Source organism: Euprymna scolopes, chromosome 4 (assembly GCF_053919585.1).
Source record: "Euprymna scolopes isolate OS-2025 chromosome 4, ASM5391958v1, whole genome shotgun sequence".
NCBI classification, from domain to species: Eukaryota; Metazoa; Mollusca; class Cephalopoda; order Sepiida; family Sepiolidae; genus Euprymna; species Euprymna scolopes.
Window position 1 is genome coordinate 156664323 of NC_136485.1, and position 26217 is coordinate 156690539.

The 26217-nt window shown below is 32.9% G+C and overlaps 1 protein-coding gene across 4 annotated transcripts in view; it reads left to right on the forward strand.

Moving 5' to 3' along the window:
- Positions 1-26217, forward strand: part of LOC145269813 (diphthine methyl ester synthase-like) — a 902043-nt gene that overhangs the window by 126568 nt on the left and 749258 nt on the right. For all 4 annotated transcript variants that reach the window (XM_080125536.1, XM_080125542.1, XM_080125549.1 and 1 more), the window contains exons 5-6: positions 9186-9306; positions 16851-16890. In XM_080125536.1, coding sequence (XP_079981662.1) covers positions 9186-9306; positions 16851-16890 — 161 coding nt within the window. The remainder of the gene's footprint in view (positions 1-9185; positions 9307-16850; positions 16891-26217) is intronic.

Here is a 26217-nt window from a genome sequence, read left to right on the forward strand (position 1 = left end):
GGAGGCAGGAAAATGCCTGTTCTCAATAAGCTGTATTTAAATACCACTATAATACTTAGTTTTATCCATAAATAGACACCCATTGTATGATACTATGCGGCAGTTTAAAAAAAAATTGAAATGTGTGCATGTTAATTTATAATTTATGGCTTATGGTAAAGAGATACATCAGATTTGACTGCATAATAAGAAAGAGCACACAATTTTACATAAGAGTGCCAAGTTTCATGAGAATAAGTTGAAAAATAAATAAATGGTGGCGAAATTACCAAATTTCTTGAAATGTTGAGGTCCGTAATTTAGCCCACTTTTTCTAAAGAAAAATGTCATGGAAAAACCTAAATTTTGGCACTTAAAATTCTCATAACTTTTGAACTACTGAGAGTATTTACATAAATCAAACGGTTTTAAGCATCTTTTACACAGCTCATTTCATGCAAGTTGATAAAATAACAATTATCTAAAAAGAAAAAATCTGCAAAGGAAAGTCAGGAAGGGAGTGGTTTGCCGGGTTCAATGTGGAGTTTGAGGCAAACCGACTGGCAAGCATGTTAGCCTTCTCGGTTGCCATGCAAACAACCTCATGATTGTTTGATAGTGAGGGAATCATTGACTGCCCATTATTTACTGCACTGTTGTAGATTTTCCAAAAATCACAGGTTCCTAATTTCTGTGCTTTGATGCGTTTTCTGGTTTCAGTGTATTCTGTCTTAGCTGTTACTATTTCTCACTTACAATTACTTCTAGCTTCTATAAATATCTGTCTGTTTGAACTGGACTTACGTTGGTTAAATCTGTGGTACACATGCTACCTTTGAACAATGGCAGTTGCACAAGTAGAAGTAAACCTTTGGAGAGAGTGGAGCTATAGAATTTCCATGTAGGAATATGTGCTTCAATTGCAGTTTTGAACCATTCAGTAGTCTCCTTTGTGCACTGTTCAGCTGGAAGAGAAAAGATATTTCCCCATGGGGCATCTCTGATGAGATCCCTGATGGCTTCCCATATATATAATAATCAACCAAACAACCCCCCGCCTGCCCCGCTCAGTATATTCTATTAGAACCAATTATACTATAACTTCAAAACCGATGAAAAAGTACTTAAAAATATAATTCATAGATATGTATCCCCCGTCAATAATAGCAAAATTAAATTTATCATTTATAAAGTATTAAAAACGTTCAACCTTGTTATCCCTATATATAATAAAAGAGGCACAGTTTTTCCACTCTGGACCAAAATACCAAAAGTTTGCAATAACAGATGCCACATACTAATTTATTATGTCTAAACTATAATGAGCCACCTTATCTAACTTTTGATCACATTATTTGTTAGATTATACCCTATATTACATCCTAGGAGAGGCATCATGACTACCGCCATCATCTACAAAGGAAGTAGTTTTAACTTTTCCCTCTCTAGTCACAGTACTCTTCCTACTCCCACTCTACACCCAGAAAACATATACATATTCTTACTATGTCCGCCAGTCACCCTTCTTAACTGGATTATAAACTCATACACAAAGCATTAACTTTCCATTTCCCTTATACAAAGTAATGATTTCTCCCTTACACACTTCCAGCACTTCTCATTGGTTGCTATCTCTCAACCCGCCTATTCTAAAATAGATACCTTACTGAATAAACGAACACACTTTGTTAAAAAAAAAAACACTAACCCGCTAAACCAAGTTTTCCTTATCCTGACTGTATTACTTAAATTCTTCTACTGCTGTCCATTTACTTATTATTTCCTGCACAAAAAAAACACAGTCATAATCACGATATTCGACTTTTTATCATACCAGCGAGTGAACGAAAGAGTTTGTAAACAAATGCATACGTACACATAAAGACACACAGACAGAATAAGTTCAACTTATAGGGAGGAAGGGAGAGAGACAGATACCTAGATATAAAGCGAGAGACAGAGAGAGAAACAGAGAACAAGAGAGACAGACAGAGAGGCACAAAGATAGATAGATAGAGAGAAACACCTTTTCAAAAAAGATTACACACTTTTTATTTAGTTTAGATAAAACATTTTCTTTGCTTATAAACATGAACGTTTACATATTATATCGATTATTAATTAATATAATTGTTTTTTGGGCATTATTATTTTTTTATGACTATTTATCGCCTACAATAACTGTGGGCGAAATTATGACTATTAGGGTAATCGACGTGCATAAGAAAATAAATAAATTATTTAAAATACCAAAATCATTTTTTGTTTACCAATGATATTTGGGACATATTTGCGTTTTATGCACAAAATTATTTTCTAGAAAATACACTTGCGAAATTGTTAAAATACAAATTATTGTTTATCTACATTATTAGTGACCTACTTGCGTTTTAAAAAACAATCGCATTTAAATTGTCTGCAAATAAGTTGTTTTTTTTTTAAATAAAAACAAATCATTATTGTTTACCTATGTTATTTGTGATCTATTTTTATAAATATATAAATTTCACATGCAGGCAACCCTACATGGGTAACCATAGTCTGTCAAAGACTGAAGGAGCCTGATACATTCAATTGGATATGCTTTAAACATACTTTTCTATAAATAGTCACACATTTTTAAACTCAACAAATAAACAACCACCTGAAGATGACAGGTTTCAGTAGAAAACATTAAAAGAAACAGTGCAACAACACGTAACATATGGATCCTGTATACAAACTAGTGGTGAGACGATTAATCAGAATCGTTAATCGTACGAATCGTGTATTCTGGGGGGAATCGAAATCGCATCGTTAAAAAATACCTTAGATTTACGATTCTTTCATTATGATTCTCTTATAGTTTTAAGTTGAACTGTTTGTTTGAAGTGAGATTAATGCTGTCAAAAATTTATGATAAAACGTCATAGAACTTTTCATAACATATTTAATATGATGTACAAGAATTTCAATAACTACTTTACATGTAATCTTTATTTATCTTAATGAGTTTCGAAATTTCTTTGAATTTTTTCTTTCTTTGAATTTTTTTCTTTCTTTAATTCTTTAAATTAAAAAAATAATTTTTTTTTCTTTTAGCTTAACTTGCTTTTATTAATCACCATTTCGTTTTTAATAATAAATGCTTCTCAACATTAAAAACCGACCTTATGTCTAACTCTGCCCTCGTGGGGAAGCAAGTAAATAGGAAGTAATATGGCATCTGAAAAACGTTTTTCGACCACCATAAAAGCATTACAATACATTTAAACCCTGAAGAATTTCTGCCATGCGCACTTGTTGTTCTAAGTAACTAGCCACTACTTGTGTTTCAAACTTAAAAGAAAAAAGAAAAGTGCTTTAAAATAGTAAAAACACTAATGCTTTTTTTCGTTTTGGAAGGGAGGTTTTAGGCGCACCTATTATCCCAAAGAACCATCTATGTAAACACTTTGCAATATTTTTCAATAATTATTTTAAAAAAAATTCTTTATAATCAATTTTTATTTAAAATTAAGAAATTATTTTCTAAAATCTATATATATAAAAATGTAACTGTTGGTTCGTTCGGAATTAATTGTCTAAAAAACCACTGGATGGATGGCTTGCACGTTTTGGTATAATATGTTTACTATATCCATGTGTGTTTTTATATATTTCTTTTTAATTATAACATTATACTTAATTTTTCTATGATAAATAGGTGTTTTTCTTTGTACCGAGAGGCCATTTTTTTTTATTTAGGGACAATTATTTATTACCGCTTCCTGTCACGTGACCAGTGTTACAATTTAGCGGTTTTCCTGCTAGATCTGGAGATTTCGTTTGCAATCTAGCGGGGAATTCTAGAAAATCTGGAGATATTTGGCACCCACACACCTGCATTAGATTGTCAAAAAATAAAGAAAACCCGAAAAGCGATTGAAACCCAAAAATACTTTAAAACATAAAATAAACTCATTCATGTAAGTAAAAAAAAGTAGCATTTATTGCCTTTGGTAACAATTATTTATTGATTATTTGTTTTGTTTTTCACCTTTTTTTCGACTAACCATTCTTAAATCTCGCTATAAAATCGATTTTTCCAAGTACATTTTAGATGGAGGGGGGGCATTCAAACTTCCGAAGGGGTTTGTATTACTGTACACATAGATTCGAAAAAGTTGTCAAAAAACAAATATATTACAAATAAATGTTATCAAAGGCAAAATAAGTTACTTTTCTGCCAAACTGGATATATTTTTCGTGTTTTTATTCAATGTAACATATTTATTCAGCTCGAAAAACATACAGTGTTTACCGATGTATTTGAAAATTGAAGATGGCGTCTCACACCCTCTTTAACACCGTAAGTTTGGAAAAAGGTGTTATAAATAAAAAACTATACAAAATACTATTAAAAACCCGCTGAATATATGTCAACCTATGTCACAGTAACATGTATTGAGCGAGTTTTTAACAGTATTTTATCTGTTTTTTTATTTATAACATCTTTTCCCAAACTTACCGTGTTAAAGAGAGAATCAGACTCCATCTTGAATGTTCCAATACATCGGTAAACACTGTATGGTTTTCGAGCTTAATAAACATGTTACATTGAATAAAAACACGGAAAATATATCCAGTTTGGTAGAAAAGTAACTTATCTTGCCTTTGATAACATTTATTTGTTATATATTTGTTTTTTGACAACTTTTTCGAATCTATGTGTACAGTAATACAAACCCCGATAAGTTAAAAATCTAGCGATTTTCTGGACATTTCTTTCTCCTGATCTCGCGGGTTTTTTTTAAATCTCAGTTGACAACATTGCATCACTAAAAAAACACCACAGGCTTAATGTAAACAGAATGTGTTTACAATATTGGTAAATTTTCAATGGGTTTAATTACATGATTATTGATAATATAACCATGTGATTGAAGTTTAATTTAAATTAACCACATGTGGTCGCAAAATGAATGCCGACGCTCAAAGTGTATACACATTTTGACTCCTCCCTTTACTTAAAAATTCACCAAAAATCAGGAAATTAATGAATTTTAATGAAAATTGCAGTATTTTTCAAATAATTATCGCAGAATATAATGAACTAATTATTTTTACTTAACTCTTAGTGAAAATGTTTTATTTTGTTTAAACAAAAAATACCTTTACTAAAGTTATGGTTTTCAGTAGTAAATAACAAACGCAAGAATTTATTTTTGCTTTTTTTAAAGCATCGTAATTTGTAACAATAAAAAATAATTTTTACAGTAACATTACGAAAAAAGTCCCTAAATTCCCTATTAATGTATTCGATATAACTTGAAGAAAAATGAATTCTAGCATACTATTCAGGAAATTAAAGATTCAATTAGATTCCTATTTCAGTCACCTAAATTATTTAGGGTGAAATGAGTTTAGGAATTTATAGCCAAACCTAAATATTTTTTTTTGGTAAATATCCAGATACGCTACTACAGAACACTGACCACTCTAATTTGTTTGGGGGGGGGTGATGTTGGGGCGCGCGCGCCCCAACATCACATCCGCCCCCCTCCCCCCGCTCGCGCCCCCAATGTACAAAGTAAAATCTTCGGAAAATGTTAAATGGTGTTCTAATTGGTAAATGTCGGTGTGTTACTTACGGAAAATTTGAAAATTCGATGTTCCAGGTAAAAAAAAACAAAAAACAGATAAATTACCCCCCCCTACTCCAACTTGGTGTGCTTTCCTTTTCTTATTTTATTTCTTTTTCAGCTAATTTTAAATTTTCCGACCCAAAAGCGCTATAATGTATTTTTGAAAATTAGAAAATTCTATGTCCTGGAAAAAAAAAATCCCCTCCCCCCAAGGTAGTTTGCTTGGTGAAGCCGTCGTTTATGCTGCAGCGTGCATACACATAGCATAAACGGAAGCTGCAAAATGGTGGAAAGAAGTTCGTGGGTTCAGGGGTAAATACCATACAAACGGTAAATTTGCCCCAAGTTTGACTATCAGATTCGTTGTCAGCGACCTCAATTACCTATAAAAAAACAAATTAGAGTGGTCGGTGTTCTGTAGTAGTGTATCTGGATAATTACCTTTTTTTTTTCTTGCTTAAAAAAATAGCATTAATACAGTAAGTTAGGTAAACTGACTTTTTCGTTTAAAAATGGGATTATTTATTAACTTTTAAAAAAAAAAATTTTTTTTTTAATAAATATTTTGTGTTTTATATACATAAAGTACAATTGTTGAATGTTACTGTTTTGATTATATTCGTTTGGGGGGGCACAATTAAAAAATTAAGAAAGATTAAAATGAAGCGAAATTTAAGTTTCCGTTCCATTTTTACAACAACCGTAAAACAGTGCATACTGAGCAAGTTTTATCGTAATTTATAAGCATATTGAAACACTAAATCAACATTTTATTTATTTTTTTGCATAATTAATGATGGAAGTATTTTTCTGTTTATTTTCTTAACATCTGTTAAAAAAAAAAAATAATTTGTACATTCTCTTGAAAAAAGAATCAAACTTTTCTCTACTTTCACATGTGTTCCATTTTAACAAACTGAGCCACAGCAACGCGTGGCCGGGTACAGCTAGTATTTTGTATATATATGTTTACATTTTGTTTTTAAGTAAAATTAAGAAATTAATTGTAAAAATATTGTTTATTCATTCAAAAGGGTTACTTTTCGGTAGCTTCACCGGTTGTTAACCTAAATTTTCCGAATGTCAGAACGAGGCTCGTCTGCGGGACCTACTTATCTAAACTTGACCGATTTTTGTTATTATGATTTTGGCTGGGTTTTTTTTTGTTTTTTTTTTTGGATGGATATTTTTTTTTGCCGAAGTTTATGTAATTATTAACAGGAAACTTGGTGAAAGTCAAAATGGAATCCGCGCTATTTTTAAATATTATTTTCAAGTTTAATTAAAGTTTTATGATACGCTTTTCTTATTATTGTTTTTGTATTCTTTTGTTGTTATTTTATTTATTTATTTTTTTGGCCGGATTTAACAAACAAACAAAATGAAAGTAAAACAAAACAAAACAAAAAAAATTGGTGCTTATGCACTTCTGTTACCGTTATTTATTTTTTTAATGGTTTAAGTGCTTTTGTTTGAAGAGTTTCTAATTGTTTTTTAAAGGAAAATTGGTGAAAGTCAAAATTAGCACTTGTGGCGATAAACAAAAATAAAGAAAAAGCTTTAGCGTGTATGTACCTCTCATGGAATGTCGTAGATCGAAACACATTGACGTGCTATTTTTAAATAGAACTTTCAAGTTTAATTAAAGTTTTACGATACCTGTTTTTATTAAATTGTTAGAAGAAAGTACGGAATAGGTACACAACACCCTCCTGTCCTCACGTTAAGAATGGCTTTCTAAATAACGTCATTATTTCAGCACGATTCAATAATTGCATGAGTACCTTTTATTTTCTTGAATAAAATAAAAACTACTTGATGAGAACACTGTTTTTGTTTTAATAATTATTTTTTAATCAAAAATAAAAAATAAAAATTTCAATTGTTTAAAACGTTTTTTTTTTTCCCAAAGCTTATTGGGATTTTTTTTAATTACCATATTTTTCATGAACATGCTCTAAAAATGTTTCAAAATTATTTAATATTTTTTCACTTTTCATGTTATAAGCCTCTCTATACATGGCCTCATCGACATGAGACTATTTCATTTCTCCTACTGATCCCGATATGTATTTCAGTCTTCTTTTAATACGAGACCAGTAGGCTTCAATATTGTTGGTGCAAACACCAGTAAGCGGATCCACAAAATTTTGTGAATTGCTCATAGTCCCGTGAACATAATTAAACTTGAAAATAATATTTAAAAATAGTGGGGATTCCATTTTGACTTTGACCAATTTTCCTGTTATCTAATTATATAAACTCCAGCAACAAAAAATATCCATAAAAAAAAACAAAAAAAAAAATGATAACAAAAATCATGCGCAAATTTCAAGCCAAAATAAATAAATAAAAAAAAAAACTAGGTCACACACGCAAAAATTCTTTCCTTGTAAAATTAATAACTTCTCCCTCAGTCGAACAAGGTACAACATCGGAGCTGATGCGTATTTCGCTATAGGGGTAGCATTTGTATATGTCTGTCCTTTTTCTTTACATTTTTTAATATATAAAATAACTCCTAAAATTGATTGTTATTAATTTCATGGTGCATGATTAAAATATTTGTTTCGACTTTTATCTTCAATGAAAGAAATTTTACGAAAAAAATCAAATCATTTTCGAAATTCCCTTAATTGTACTTCGACTTTTTCGCTGTACACAATTTTTTCGTTACACAAAAACTTTTGATTATATAATGGTATATTTCAAAACAACAGTTCCATCGGAATCGGAATCGTACTTGGTATCGGAATTGTTAATCAACATTTTCCTGGAATCGGAAAAAATTTAGGAATCATCCCAACGCTAATACAAACATTCGACAATACTACAAAAAGATTAATACGTAAATTGAAATCATCAGTGTAATTCCTGTTGGTTGGGAGATTCAAACCCAGCCTTTGACTCTATTTGCTAAGCCTTTACCCCCGGCCACCAAACAATTACCATGGGAATGAAAGGAATTAGCAACTAATAAACACCAAATTAGAGCAGATACATAAGACAATCTAAAGCGTTCAAATGAATGGACGTCATCAAATTATTTTTTAAGAACTATGCATTACATATTCCAGAAATGTATCATAGTTATCTCTGGAATATATGTGTAGTTTTTAAATAAATAATTTGTATTTAAGCTCTTATACGCTTACGATATAGAACTGTTTTGATTTCTTTTCAATATACCCCAGTGTTAGTCAGGTTTTTAATATTCTGAAGACTGCAACAGTTATCTCTCTTAAACCATGTGAAAAGTTGCCTCCCATTGTCTGGGTTTTTGATAACATGTCATTTAAGCTTTAGAGTAACTGGGCGTTATCTTCTCTTTATCTGTATATAAACAAGTGTTTGATGTGTATTTTTCTCTCTTCGTCTCATCATGTAAATAAATAAAAACGGTTCTCCCTGTCTGTGTAAATTGATTTATTTTCTCAACGTTGATGTGACTTCCAATATGAATCTTATACGAAACAAACAAGGTATGCTTTTTATTTAACTCATAATTGCAAACTGTAATCCTATGATAGAATTTGGCATGTGTTTGCAGCTGGAAGTTTTTTTTTTGTTTTAGCAAATTCTATTTTGATTTTTTTGCAGCTGTACAACTTTGGGGAAACAGTTTCAATATGTTTTTGGACGGAAACATGGCAGCCTGATAGTTTTTATGATAAAATTGCTGTGAACCGAGAGAGAAACATGCATACTTTATGCTTATTAGGTCAGTATTTTCTCTCCTTTATTTCATTTAATAAAAATGAGCTACTTCTGCATTTATGAACCTGCGATTTCCACAAAGCTACTCGGGTGAGCCTGACGGATGACCGGAAGAACCAGAAACTCTCGACAACTTGTTTTCTGGATATTAAGACATTATTTTCCGATGTACTATTTAATGAATTTCAGTGATCGTTGCCATTCTTAACATGGGGAGAGAGGGGGGGGGCTTTTAACAATTTGTATTTTTTGTAATAAGGCTCACCCGGCTGTTTCTGGTTATTCCCGTCATCTTCCGGGCACACTCAAGTAACTTTGTAGAAATTGCAGGTTTATAAATGCAGAAGCACCAAAAATGAATATTTGTTATCTTTTCATTAATGTGCCTGATCATCTAATACATAAAAGGTTATATGCCTATCTGTCTATTTTCAAACTGTATCTCTACCGAAAATAAAAGTTACAGAGCGGCACTAGGGGCCTCAAATGATTGGATTTTTTACGAACCGTTCGTTTATGGATTAAAATTGAAAAAAAAAAAATTATTTGTACTATTATTCTCATCTTCTAGTTGTTGTTTTCATGACGTTTCGGCCAATTATTCCTCTGGCCTTCGTCAGGTTAACTGCGACGGGATAAGAATGTTGAATCCTCCAACTACATTCACATCAATTGCTGCCTTTAATGGCTGTTGTCATCTAACCACGTCAACTAATCCTCTGACCGGCTTTGGGTGGGATCAAAACCGTTACCTCTAGCTCAACGCTCATCTGGAATCGTAGATATTCCGTATCTCTATCCACTACACCGCAGGCCCCAAAGGGCAATCAAGTTTGGATTTTTTGGGTCTTATAAACCCAATTGTTCTTCCAATTGTCGGGTTTGTACCGATTGTTCTGTTATTGAATTAATTTAGAATTATTTTTGGAGTTGAGTAAATTTTTATAATTTATTTTTATTTTTTATTTTTTATTTATTTTTTTTTTATTCAATTTTCACCCCAAACAAGGCACAGTGCCACTTTGAAGCAGGGGGTTACTATCAGGGACTTAATTAGCGGGGTCATTATGAAGGGAGATGAGTAGAAAGATGTTTGTTAACATTACACTTGAACTTCTGCATGTCATTGCAGTTGGGAAAGCAGAATCCCGGAAGGGAGTTCCAAAGACCCGCAGTTCTGGGGAAGAAACTATTGGAGTAAAAGGCTTTCTTGCACCTAGGGATCTCTACTGTAAAGGGATGAGACTTAGTAGTTTGTCGGGTTTGTCGGGGGTAGTTACGTCGGGGAGGTACAAGTGTTTGCAGTTCGTCGGGTTATTTGGACTATAACCCTCATCTTCTAGTTGTTGTTTTTACAACGTTTCGGACAATTATTCATCTGGCCTTCGTCAGGTTAACCACGAAGGGATAGGAATGTCGAATCCTCCAACTACATCCACAGCAATTGAAAAAACAACGAAAAGATGAGGATAATATTTCAAATAATTAAATAAAAAAATATACAATTTACTCATCTCCAAAATAATTCCAAAAACTAATTCAATAATTGAAAAAAATTATTATACATTTTGTACATTCATCTTAGTTTATTTTTAAGCTTTAATTTTTAATTAGTTTATATGCATGTCACATCGGTACAGTGGTAACGTCACCAGCTTTGCATGCTACAGTTTTGCTTTAGGTTTCAATTCTAGCTGATGGCACCCAAATACTTTTTTTTTTTTACTTTTGAAGTCATGGCTCTATAATAATATATATGAAATTTGGACAAATTAAAATGTATTAAGCGTATTTTACGACCGGGCACATTGATTTTTTGAATAGCTGTAGTGTTGTTTTCTTTAGGCAACAAATTTATCGTTCCAGAGCGTTTATCTCTCAGCTCCCTTTACTATCTAATAGTGATAGGAGGTTGTTTTAGTTTGAAGACTGTGTGCATTTTCAACTGTCAAGCTTATTTACAAAAAAGTTCTGTCTCTTTAGCTTTACCATCCAGTAATCTATATATATAAAAGCAAAAATGTATGTATGTATGTGTGTTCGCTTTTTCTGTATGTCAACAAAAGGCTTTTTTCAGAGAAGCGGTCGCTCACTTCACAACTTTTTAAAACTTTTTATATCACATATAAATCATAATATCTCACAGTTAACAACGAAGCTCGCCTGTCTATTTAATTTGCTCGATTTCGGGAAGATAAATATTCAATATTTGTCGCTCGCCGCATGTGGGTTAGTCTTTTTCCTATAACATCTTGGGGGGGGGGAAAAAGCGTTCAGCAGTAAATGAATACTACCCTGCAGTCAAACTTGACCTCATTAACTCATTAAAACGGGCACCTGCTAAATCCAAGTAATTAAATGAATTCAAAAGTGTTTCCGTTAGCATCTCGCGGCGGGGCAATGGTTAACGTCGCACGTTTTTTTTTTTTTCACACTTTAATTTACAAATTTGCCTCAACGGTTCAGGTTCGGTCCTCATACTTACTTTTTTTTTTAACCCCCCTCCCACCTCCAAGCACCCGGGCAACGCCGGGTACCCCTTGCTAGTTATATGGAAAGATTTGTTTGGTTGAAATGAACTAGTGACCTTTAGATGTAGTTATTCCTGTGACGAACGATAATGATGATGTTTGCTTGTAATATCAGCAGTAGCAGTAGTCTTTGTTACTTTTCTTCTTCATCAACAAGATGGGATGGTCATTCTTAGCATTCTTAGCATTAGCAATAATCATTATTTCATCTCTTCACCAACAACATGAAAAATAAACAACACCAGTCAAAAATGTCCATATAACAACATGATGTCCATAGCAAAACTGACTCTCGAGCCAAAAATCTGTCCTCTTTTTATTTAGCCACTAGCTGGCGGAGGGGGGGGGGCGCTTGCTATTGCCAGGTCATAAAATACTCTTTAATATATTTTAATTTATGCAGATTTCATATCTATTATTACAGAGCCAATTTTCTATTGAGTATTATATTGTACCTTATATACCTAACTAGCAGGCCACCTGGCATTGCCCGATCGTAAAATATGCTTAAATATGATGTTCTGATTAATGCAGATTTTGTATTTATTATTATATTACAAAAGACCCAATACATAGTAACGATTTTAAAAGTTAAAAAAAAAAAAATAACTTGTGCGCCACCACCGAGAATTGAAACCAAAACGTCCAGCTTATGATTTACTTTTTCTTTTGACGTTAATGCCTGACTTATGCAAACATGTTTGCTGCAAGGCTAAAAATTAAAATATGAAACAATAGCTATTACGTTATGCATGCGTATTCGTAATGCTGGCATTTGACCATAACCTGAAAAATTCTATTTTTTTAATTTACACACTTTTGTACCGATTTAATTTACACAATTTTGTACCGAGTTTTGCATGAGTTCGAATACCTTATATATTAAGTTTCATGTCTGTAGACCAAAAACTGACAGGAATTTGGCAGGCAAATTTTTTAAACAAATATATATTTATGCATACATAGATTTATATAGAAAGAGGTTTGTGTTTACTATAACTTTTTTATGCAAATATTACGCAAGTATAAATCATGTAGAATATCTGCATGAATATAGTTACACGTAATAGTTAACTAAAGAGGATCATCCCATAAGAAAACCGAAAAAAAAAAAAAAACTAATGGAAATTAATTAAAAGAATATGAAAATTAGATCTTTTGCAGATGAATGCAATTTCATGACCCATATATAACAAAGTTGTATTTTTTTTTTAAATAAATAGAAAAAAAGGGTTTTTAATATGAATATTAATGCACAAAAGAAACAAATTTATGGGAGTATATTATCTATTAGTCATTTCAAAAGTTTAAAAAAGCAAATGACTTGAGTGCCATCAGCTAGAATCCAAACTAAAACATTTACAATCCAACCTTATTCTAACCCTAACCTCTCCTACCAATGTAGCTGTTGAGAGATAGATAAAATGTTTTAATACTTGCAGAAATGAGTTGGATTTGGACTTGCACAGAAAGAAGTAAAAATATGTCCACAAGTTGAAATGAACAATTTGTATTTCAACTTGCTGACATATTTATGTTATTCACCCATGCAAACAAAGATTTTACTTGTTATAACTAGGGCTAGGACAACAGCATATTCTTTTCATTGTTTTGACTCTCGAGTGTGTATACGTTGATATCTTATATGTTTTTATATAGAGTGATGTGGTTCTCGGTTGATTAACTGTGTCGGATATATACTTGAGAGTCAAAACAATGAAAAGACTATGCTTTTTTTTTTTTTACATAAGCATCACCACTTATCAAGACCAAGAGGCCACTCGAGGATAAGGGTTAAAGAGTGTACAGTAGAAATTGGACAATATAGTAATCGTTAGTAATGGAGATTCGGTAAATTTGTTAACTTATATGGAACGGTTCATCAAAAACTTGTTTATGTTAGACTTGAAGACAACCATATTGTAGTCAGCTGGAAAGCAGGAAAACAAAAGAAAATCCATAGGCGTGCAGTTCTACGAAAGAAACTTTGCTCGTGGAATCTACGCTTAGGTTAGGCACAGATAAAGAGTGGGGGAAACTAGTGATAGTATTTTCTGCTAGACGGGTGTTTCTTGTGAAAGTTTGGCGAGGGGGGACCATAGAATGGAGCTCAGCTGAGCACCTGCCATGAAAATAACGATAAAGCAGAGACAAACTCGCAACATCACTTCTGTGAGAAATAGGTTGCAGGGAAGAGAAAAGGACATCTCCTACGAGGCTACGAAGTCTATTTTGAACTCTATCAAGTCAAGATAAGTCCTTTCTAGCAGCTCCTGCCCAGATGTGGCAACAGCACTCCATCCTTGGACGTACCTGGCTCTTATATAGATAGAGAATTGCATCAGCAGTGAGATATCTACTGGATCGATAGAACGATCTCACCATTTTTCCAGCAGCCTTGGCAACGGATTTGATGTATGTGTTCCATTTATGATCAGGAGTAAAGGTCAAGCCCAGAAGCTTGTCAAAACATGAGGCCTCTCCAAGACCAGAGCCATTCATTTCAATTGATACCAGATGGGGATCAGAGTGTTGATGATGTAAAGATAAAAGCTTGGTTTTAGATGCATTAAAAGTAACAAGCCACTTCTTTCCCCCATTGTACCACTTGCTCAAGATCAGAGGAGAGAGAATCAGAGAGAACTTGGTCGTTTACAGTTTTAGATGTGCTACCATAGATAGTAGTGTCATCAGCATAGATGTCTACAAATGATGTAAGGATGTGATTTGGAAGATCATTAATATAGATCAGGAAGAGAGTTGGGCCCAGGATGGACCCCTGAGGGACTCCAGCATTAATACTAAGAGCTTCTGATTTCTGCCAATCAACCATTACTCTTATGAACCTATCAGAGAGAAATGATTTAATAATTGAGAAAACATTTCCAGCTGTACCGTAGCTGGAGATCTTGTGAAGTAAACCTTTATGCCATACCCTATCAAAGGCCTTTGATATGTCAAGAGCAATTGCCCTCGGAAGGTAGCCGCCGTCGAAAGATTCGCTAATCCTATGAGATATAACTGTAAGCACATCTGCTGTAGATCTAGCAGACCGGAAACCATATTGCGTGTCACTAAGAAGGTTATTTTTGCTAAGATGGTTGATTACTTCTCTATTTAACACAGATTCCAGCAACTTACTCATGACGTATAGGAGACTTATTGGCCTGTACTGTGAGGGAGATGAGTGATCACCTGAATTCTTAAATACAGGGCATACTGATGAGATTTTCCAGGGTGATGGGAAGCAATTCTCCTTAAGACAACGTTTAAACAGTTTTGTAAGGATGGACGCAAGTTCTGGTTGAAGTCTTTTGAGTACTATAATTGGAATACCGTCAGGGCCAGTTGCTTTACTGGAATCAAGGTTTTTGATTAGCTTGGCAACATCACGTACAGATATTTGTATATCACAAGGCATGTTTTCTGATACAGGAGGAAATATTGGAGGTTGGCAGCCTTGGTCGCAAAGGTTAGAATTAGCTGCAAAGTTCTTGGCAAAGAGTTTGGCTTTGTCTGATGCTGACGAGATTACCTCAGGTCCATTGATGACAGTTGGGATAGAGCACACGCTTCTGTTCAGGATTCTGTTTGCTATTTGCCAAAACTGGTGGGAACCAAGCCGCTGCTCAGCTACTTTGGACTTGGACTGAGCATACAACTCTCTTGCGTTCTTTATTACTTTTTTACAGTGTTTGCTGGCAGTTCTGAAAGCAGCTTTAGTCTCAGTACATCTATTTTGTTGGAAACAATGGAAAAAGTGATTTCTATGCGCAATGGCAGCAGCACATTCCGGAGAGAACCACAGCTGGCTGTTAGGTTTTTGCTGGAATTTTTTCGAGGGTATGAAACGGTCTATACCTACAATTAACCATTCTGTCAGGTCTGATACTATAGAGGGCACATCCTTTTTAAATATGGAACGTAGAGGTAGATCTGATATAAATGTGTGGAAGCTATCCCAGTCAGCCATAGAGTATCGATTTTCTGTACGATGGAGAGGTACATCTGGGGACTTATTACATTACATTTTTATCTTAACTGATACAACTGAGTGGTCGGAAGATCCAAGTGGAGACAGAACAGAAACTGAACACAGTTCAGGGCAAGTTGTGAGAAAAAGGTCTAGGAGACTTGCATACTGGCCGTCAGTATCAGGAACACCGGTGGGTTCGTGAACAATCTGAGTGAGGTCATGAGAAATGGAGAAATCATGACAGAACCTCCCTTCATCATTGGTCTTGTTTGAGTGAGTTAACCATTCCACATTGTGAACATTGAAGTATCCACAGACATGAAAATTGGCTGAAGGATAAGCAGATAGGGCGTGGTCAATTTTCTCAGATATGCTTTTAAAGATAGTAACTCCGCTGTTGTGGAGGCGATAGAGAGCAAATATAAATGCAGTAGTTTGAGCTAGTGCAACCCGGAAGCACATATAGAGTAAGTTAGGATCTTCTCTGGAGATGTCCCTACCACATGGAAAGCCATCTTTTATATAAGCACATATTCCATGCCCATGGCGATCTTGGGGGTCAGATTTGGAAGTTAAATTAGAGTATGCTGTTTAGTATGTGCTCAAGTTTTGATTAAGGATTTTTATACATGCCATTTTATTATAATAAAAACAAAAGTATGCTTCAAATAACTTTCCCAATTCTAAATAATGTTTTTGATTATTGATACAAAAGCCAAAGAAAATAGTATATGCTCGGAAGATAATTGATAGATGTTACTTCTATCTAATGTCAGTATTGATTGAGGTCAGTCAGTGATATATGTTTAAAATCAATGTTGTTTATTTTTTTTTTTGTATATTTCTATTGTTAGTGTTTAATGATATTAAAGTCGGTTTTTTTTTCATTGTTTTGTTTTAAAAGACCTAATGTCCAACAAATTAAATAATTAATAGGAAAAATATTTAATAAAACGAATTGGACTAACATAAGGGAGATAATTCGTGTCAGCTATGTTGTTTGACATACAAAAGGCATTTAAAAAATTATTTTAATTTCAGATATTAAAGTTAAAGAACAAAGTATCGAAAATATGATTCGGTAAGTAAAATATGGAATTTCTCGTGGATGTTTTGCTTTGAATTTAAGATTTTAATTTTTTTTTACAGAAAATAACCTGTTGCCTATCCAAGTGGTTTAAATTTGTTTTTAGTATAACATCATTGTGTTTGTTGGCAAATCAACACAAGATTTTGAAAAATGGGAGCATGAAAAATGATGACTTGAGATTTTAATAAATTTGTTAATGAATTGTAAACATTTATAGATGCATCTTGTGCTAATATTAATGATATGCATTTTCACCTTTTCTTAGTATTGATTAGCTTCTCATTTCATAGTAATGACAATGGATAGATTAATGAACAGTGTAATTGATAATGGAGCAAAGAGAGTACCTAAGAAGAGATAACATAATTAAGAGCAGCAAATAATATAACCTCATTAACAACAACAAATAGTGGAATAGATGGCGTAATCAATAAAGGATGCCATAACAGACCAAATAGCCAACAATAGACGGCATAAAGGTCAAAGTGACCAACAATGGACAGAATAACCAACAAAGTATAACATAATCGACATGATAATGGACAGACTAATAGTTTAGCTAAGTAGCCAATTATAGTCGAGGGCAACCCGAAGGCTCACTTTTCATTTGCTGTTACACCAAGGTGTTTAAAAAAAAAAAAAAAAAAAAAGCACAGCTTCTTTCCCAGGATTACTCCACTTGCTCTTGATCCTTGGTCTTAATATAATGCTGAGCATTTGGCAAAGCTACATCAATACTATTTTATAATTCTTTGGTATGACTTGATTGAGGATTGAACCCCAGTATACCGAACCATTAGCAAACACTTTAACCATTATTCTAGATGGGCTGGTATAAATATAAAGAGTTTTAAATTTGAACGTAATCAGTTACCCATCATTTGTTCTGTTCAAATTTGCACCTACCAAACTTGTACATACAAGCAATACGTGATTGTTTCCTTCCAGCATGCAAGTTTTTCCCTCATTCTTTATTACAATGGCAGTTGTGTATTGTGAAATTCACTATCATTATGGGGAGTATCCTATGATGTGTAATACTTCCCATTATTGTTTGCCTCTTCATTTACTCTTTCAATATATCTCACAGCAGCCACAATGATTTATCTTCTGTGATTTTTTTCTTGTTTTCTTCTTGTTTAATAATATTGTCTTCTGAATATTTCATATTGCTATTGTCACTTATTTAATTTTTGTCAAACTGCAACTGATTTGACTTGTAGAGCCATCTTAAAAATAAATCTGAACCTTACAAACAAATAAAATCAGTTTTACTCTCCTAATTTTATTCAGACCGGAATCTCCCCCGATCTCATGGCATATCTAATTTTTAATTATTTTTTGCTGAGGTGGTGACCACTTTTCTATTTAACATAACTTCGAGCAATTTACGCATCATGCATATAATGATGATTGGTCTGTACTGAGAGGGAGATGACCAATCTCTTAAACTTTTGAATATGAGATAGACTAATGAAGTTTTCCAGGGTGTTGAAAAACATTTCTCCTTTAGACAACATTTAAAGAGTTTTGTATGTATGGAGGCTGGTTCTGGTTGAAGCTTTTTGGGCATTATAATTGAAATGTCATCAAGGCCAGTTTTTCGCAAAGAAAATGTTTCATAAGCATTGGTTTCTAAGTTTATTTTCATTAATTTCTATTGCAATAGACAAGCATTTATTTATGAAAATCAGATTTTTATAGTTAAGGATGACCTAATACAGCATTTTTCTCCATCTCTCCTGAACCTTGTCTAGTCTAATAATGCTAATCTAGCAGATAGATAAGAGCTATAAAGCATAAAATGTAAAAGATTTAAATAAATATCGCATCTGCAAATGTGTTAGTTTTTATTTCTATTGTTCTTCTGAGTGTTTAGAAGTCCGCAGCAGACTGAACAAAAAGGAAAAAAGTGCAGAAAATATAAAACTGAAAATAACTGTGAGAATATCTGTTACAATTTGATTTTTTGTCTAGAAGCAAAGTGTAGTATCTGTCCTGTCCTCGATGCGTGACTGAAGCAATCTTAATTTTTTGTCCCAATCAAGAGTACTCTCTTTTTGAGGAGTTAAATTTTCTTCACATTGAAAATCAACCTTGTGCTTTAATTGCCCCTGAAGGAGGCATGTAGGTTGTTGGTTTAACTCAAGTTTTTCCCAAAGGTTTAATTTTTTCCTGACATGTCAAAATATGCTCCTTACTCTAGGCACCGCCAAAAATGGCCGCAAAATCAAGTTGTTGTTGTTTTTTAAAACTAAATTACATTTATTAAAATCCATTATTTCTGAGTAACTTTTTTTTCCCAGAAAGATAAAACCCTGAATTTTATCATATAGAAAACAGAATAATGTAAAACTTTTTCTACTATTTTTAATTAAATTTTAAATTTTCCCCAAAAGTTAACAATTGACATTTTTTGTTTTGCACAAAAAACGTACTTAAATATTTAAAAAAAAAAGGTTTTTGAAATAATTAATTTATTTATTTATTGTCTAAGATTTAAGATGATTTTCTAAGAGAATATGCAAAAATATTATAATATAAGTACCTGAATTTCAAATAATTCCACTTATTCATATAGGTAACCAGATATTTCGCTTCGATGCAGAGTCGAGATCGACTCTGTTTACTTTTAGCGTTTTATAAGAAGAAAACTATGGAAGACCAAACAGGCCAAAAAAACTTATTTTTCAGTGACGAAAATTTCAATGTATTATTAAGCTGAGGCTGGCCAGTACCAGATGGGTGACCATTTCTATGAGTTTGGTTTTTAATGTGTATGTGTGTGGGGGCCAGGCTCTCCAAAATGGGGGGGGGCAATTTAAAGCAGAATAAAAAAAAATTATTTCAGTGCGTTTGGTCCACCGTAGTCGAAAGGTGGCAAACGTTTTCAAACGGGATCGAAAAAGATTATGCTATTTTTAACACAAAGGGCACAACATTTATCGAATTTTTTTTTTGTATCGATTATTCAAAGCATGCCCTGTTTAATAATGGTCATGCATTATTCGGCTCGCTAAAAAAAAAATTGTTAATTTATTTATCAAAAATTTTAAAATGGCTTTTTTCGTATAAATATTAAAAAATTTTTTTTTTTGTTTTGCTTAACTTAAATTAATTATTTTACTCAACATATTCACCGAATTTCACACTTCAAAACTCAAAAGCGGGATAATTAAACACAATCGAAGTTCTGATATTCAGACGTCAAAATAAGGTATGCAAACAATTTTTTTTTTTTTTTTAAATCTATAATTCTGTCCCTTACAACAACACAATATGTTTTGTTCAGTTTCAGATGATTATTTTAAGCATATTTGTTCCCACTTCAAAACAAGGGGGGGTTGTAAGCAAAAAAATATATATATATAAATATCGTTTATGAAAAATAAGTACACTGTTATAAAGTTCATTCTTCTCCTAATAATCGCTGAAAATTTCGTATTGATCGGATAATTACCTGATTTTTGGTAGATTTTTAAAAAGACGGTCCGTCAAAAAGTACTGACCTGCCCCCCCAGTTTTGGCGGTGCCTACCTTACTCTCAAACAAGTTAGAATTCTCTTTAAGATTTACGGTCCATACGTTATAAGCTTATCTTGTGATGAAAAACAAAAATGACACCAAGGGACACAACTCTCTATATTAAATTTGAATTATTTCCCTTGCAAGCCAATCTTTGTGGTAATGTTTTTCCTATTTACTTGGCTCTCCACGAGGGCATAGTTAGACACAAGATCAATTTTTAATGTGGGAAAATCTAGCTTCCCAAAAAGGGGCACTCTGGATAGGAACAAAAATGTGGTAATGTTTTTATTCAAATTAATTTTCTCTCCCTGTCTCTCTGTCTGTCTGTCTGTCTGTCTCTCTCTCATAGTCATTGCTTTTCTTTAAGCTTAATTTTATTTTTATATATTTTAAAGAAATTATTTGAAACCGTTCCTACAGGTTATTTATTTAATAAATTTAAATAATTATTACATTAATTAGCTATAACATTCACTCTGAATACATTTTTCGCTCTTTCTTCATTTTATATATCTACTAGAAGATATACCCGGCGTCGCCCAATCGTAAAATATGCATAAATATTATATTTTAATTAATACAACATTTTTATTTATTATGAACAGAAATACCGTAGGTATTAAACATAATGTTGAATTCTTTAAAAAAAAAAGAATGTACAAAAAAAAAAAAGGAACAGAAACTGAAACACGTGCATGCGATTATTATGTTTTTTCACTTCTTGTTATTAAAAAAAAAATACTTGAGCTGAGAGCCAAACCAAAACCTAAAGACAGTGAGTCAAGTTCGATAACCATTACACCAGCGTGACTTTCAAAGAATGTTTTCAAAGCAACTCATACTTAACATAAGGAAGCTGTCATATTTCACGACCACGCATGCACAGTCTTGTTTGAAAAAGTTGAAAACAGATAAAAATCTGGTGGCCTCCCACGTACCAATTTTTCAATTTTGACCCCTAAACAACCCTTTTGTCCCGATGAAAACGGATTAAAAATATTTCCACATGTATGTATGTCTGTTTACATTACACCGGAACATCGTCAGTAAGTCAGGGAAGCAGGAACTCGGAAGAGAATTCCAAAGTCTAGCAGTTCTTGGGAAGAAACTATTAGATTAGAAGGCTTTCTGGCATCTAAGGATCTCTACTGTGTAGGGGTGGAATTTTGCTGCTTGTCGGGTTTGACGGGAGTATTTACGTCGAGGGCTTGTAGTTCGTCGGAGCATCTACCATTAAAATATTTGTAAAACAGGCAGAGGAATGCAACATTTTGTCGATGGGACAGAGGTTGAAGCCTAGCTGACAATTTGGGACCTATTAGATTGGCGACTCTCTTTTGAACCCTATCCAGGAGTGTGAGACAAGTAGCAGCCCAAATGTGACAACAATACTCCATACATTGGCGAATGGTGGCCTTGTAAAATTACAGAATACTTTTCAATTTTTTTGAAGATCCTAAATTTTAAAAAATTTTATAGAATCCACTTTTTAAGTTAACAAATGTTAAAACGACTCAATATTAAAATAGATGTGCTATAAATTGCAATAATTCAAATTTTTTTTTTATTATTAAAATTAATCAAAATCAAATCCTTACATGAGTCAATGTAAAGATTTTTACATTTTCGCAAAGGAATATAATTTTATAGTTGTTCACATGCACTGGAGAAACAACAGAAACGTTGAACGTGCTGCATCGCATAAACACATTTTGTGTCTGTAGTGTCAAACATCTCATTAAATATTGTATTAGATGATATTTAATTAGATAATTAATATTAATAATATATTAAATGTTTTCGAAATATTTCAGGAAAAAAAAAAAAAAAATGAACACAAGGGGCACAACTCTGTTATGTTAATTCCGATTTAATTCCCCTTGTACAATATAAGGGCGATAATCTTAGTAATCTTTCCGGTTTTCTGCAAATTGAAATCGCAAATTATCAAATTATGCATCCGTGTATCTCCCTCACCTCTTTTTCTTCAAACCTCTACCCTGTCACTGTGTGTGTGTGTATATATATATATATATATATATATATATATATATATATATATATGTATAGTAATTTATAAAACATATATGATGATTAAGCTACACTGAATATTCCACGTTTCATCCACTCTAGGATTCTTCAGGCTTATGCGTGTAAATGCGTGTTATGTGAGTAAATGAAGTATATATATATATATATATATATATATATATATATATATATATATATAATTGTGCGAATGGAAATTTAACTAACTTTCTTGGATTTGCATTTTTGGATTTTACCGTCATTGGATACTTTACCTTTCACCAGACTATCCTTTCACATGACATCACTTTTTCTTCACCCTCTTCCCTCTGCTTTACTTCTTGTTATCAAGTAAGATCTTTGACTTACATGTAGTTTCATCAAATACTTTTGCAAGCAAAATCCGATTCCACATTTTGCTAAATCCTACCCTCTGATGAGAAGGAATGTATTTCTTCGAAACTCCGCAGATTAAGGACTATCCACTTATTTAATGTTTCCTTTTCAAATTAAATATATTTTTAACTCTTTTTCAAAGTGTTTTTAACATGTTTTATTAACTACTTGTTCTTATATATATATATATATACATATATATATATATATATTGTGCATGCACATGTTATAAAGTACAATATTTTTTAATTGATTTTCAGTATTTACTTCAACAGTGCTCAATACGTGAGTAGAGCTAGGTAGTAAGTTATGATAATATATAAATATGCATTTTAGTCTGATGATTCCCTATAGTGATCAAACATGGAACACTTTGTGCATTTTAATTGCCATATATATATATATATATATATATATATATATATATATATATATATATATATATATATATATATATATATCTACTATTATATAAAATAAACTTTGTGTGTGCCTGTTCGTTCCCTATAGGCCTGAAAACGGCTGGCTCGATTTTTATGAAATTTAACATAAAGGTTCTTTATGTGCCTGGCAATGTTCTTAGGTTTTATATCAGAATGCTTTCAATAAGTATCAATAATTGATAATCAAAATAATCAGATGAAAGAAGGAACAGGCGATTGTGACTAAGGTTAACACCTTATATAGCCTAACATCACAAGTGCATTTGAGAAGTTTTCTTACCGCACACAAGCTGAAAGGCCCAATATATAAAATCAACAGTAGGTTCTTTAATATGACAGTGGTACGTTTGAAATGAATGTTTCTGTTTAGAGCAGGGAGGTATGTGAATATTCCTCTTGGTGCACTGTGATGCGTCCCCAATATGTAATCAGTGTTTTAAAATAGTCAACCATGTAGGAGCCTATTTGTGACCAGACACACACACATGCACACAGCTTTATATATATATATATATATATTCCCAGAAAGGATTGGAAATACTGTATCCTAATACACACAGCCCTATAATTCTATATTAGTTTTCTCCTTATTATTTTTTAAACTTTTTATTATATTTACTTTAATTTAAGTATCCTGATGGCGGTGCAAAGTATTGTTTAGGAAGTGTAAGAATATCAACATTTATTAAAATAGTTTTCTGTCAATTTGCTGAACTCCACCATTTTCACCATGGGAAAAATGAAATTCTATTTTTGTGTTGTGCTATTTTAACGTGCATTTTATTGTCTCAAGAAGATTATGTGAGATTATCCCGTTTTATGAAAAACACAATCAAAACGAGTTTGCTTATATTCTCAACAATAAGCTCCGATACAGAAAAAAAAAAGTAATGGCCGACATTATGGTTATTGTTTCCCCAGCACAAAAGTTGGTCAAAACTTGATCTTCCGAAAAAGCAAATGGATTCAATTGCTATACTCTTTCTTTTTCGTTTAAATTCAATTTGCTTTTCTCCTCACTCCCACAGCAAGTAAATTTTCATAGGAATGTGTCAACTCAAAGTATTTTCAACCAATGGATATCATTCCAAACCCCCAAGAGCTTCTATTACACTTCTAAGTATAAACATTTTATAAATATGAATCTCGTCATAACACGAACATCTCTCTTACAAAAACATCTCTCTCTAAGACTCTCACTATTAAAAAGTCCTAACAACGAACAATATGACAACAAAAAGAAACAGTAATAATAATAATAATAATAATAATGAAACCTATATATAACAAAAGTAACACATATATGTGAAAATAGTAATCCAATAAACTGTAATGTGCATCCAGGAGATAAGCGCCCGCGTGTTTGTGTGTTGTGTGGGTGCGTAAGAGGGACGGACGAAAAGGAAAGACTTACCTCGAGACCGGCTCAGCGTCACTGACCGAAAATAAATAAAGAAAGATCAAGATGGCGGCCGCCGTCTTTTGTAAAGGATGATATCTCGCAAAGTCACACGAATTCTCGCAATATGCAAATTTAGCCGGCCTACAACGACCATAAAAGCGGGTGATGAAAAAGACGTGGGGAGAGCGACGATTGAGTTGGTCGGGGAATCGTGTTGCTGTTGCTTCTCGTGCCGTGTGAGGATATCTTACCGTTGTTGGGGCCGGTCTGAGTAACCGTTCGCGTCCGTCTAGGCACCTTGCTAGTTGGATTCCGTGCAGAACCGGTGTTTACTGGTTATTGAATTGCTACAACATTTATAACATCTTTTCCTGAACTTACCATGTTAAAGAGAGAGTCGGGCGCCATCTTGAATTTTTCCTTACACATTTTTCTACATAAACAGCTAAAATCTAAAGACATAGAGATTTTTTAAGCCAGCTGTGTTTTGAACAGGACTCGAGAAAGTCTACCCCCCCCCCCTCACATATCCCTATTCTTCATCTCTTTCGCACATTCTTATACATTAGAGAAAGTCAGGCAAAATGAAACTAATTCATACACACATTCACAAGGTAAACCAACATACAGACGTGCATAATGTCATGCTACCAAATACTCACATATTTATACTATGAACATATTGAACTACATAAGCCTTGTGACTACTAACCCACTTTTCTTTACTAAACACATGTTTGCATAAATGAATATTTTCATGACTGAAAGAAACTTTTATATTCTTCTCTCTTGTATAAAAATGTTTTATAAAGTTTCATTTTTCTCAAATTTTTATTTACAAAACTTCATGCTTTTAGGTAGCAACTAACCCTTCTATTATTCCCTTGTTTGATTCGTTTCCATTTTTATATGCATGTCCATATACATTCTTCATTTTTCTTCCTTCGCTAAAACGTGACATTTATACCCCAATATTTGTTGTTTGTATGGTTGTTGGCAATACGCAAAGACGCTACTGTTGTCCAAAATGGCCTCGAATAAATCCAGGGACAACATCATACCATAACCCCCCCCCCCTCCCAAGAAAAAGTGGTTACCAATGCTAACTGGTCTAAAAGTGGATGATCATTCTGTGTTAGTTTCAGTTGAAAAAAATATGAACAAGTCGAAGATTGCACTGAAATTTCATAAGCAATTCACACATTTTTATATGAAAAGCTCATGCAATTGTTGTTCGATGTTACATGTGAAAATGACTTAGTTGAAACAGTAAAAAAGGATATCAGTCCTGTGATATGTGTAAGCACTATAAAATACTAGCAGGGAGATCTGATGTTGTCCGGGATTGAATGAGGATCAACAAATGTTCCACACCCTCCCAATCACCCATTTTAAAAAAAAAAATCAAATCGATTGATTGCCTGCTCTAGTTGGGGACCCATCCCTGTGCACCGGGAGGAAGCTTCCTTGCAGTGACTTAGTCCACAATATATTGTACTCTGCATTACACACTGTAGAGAA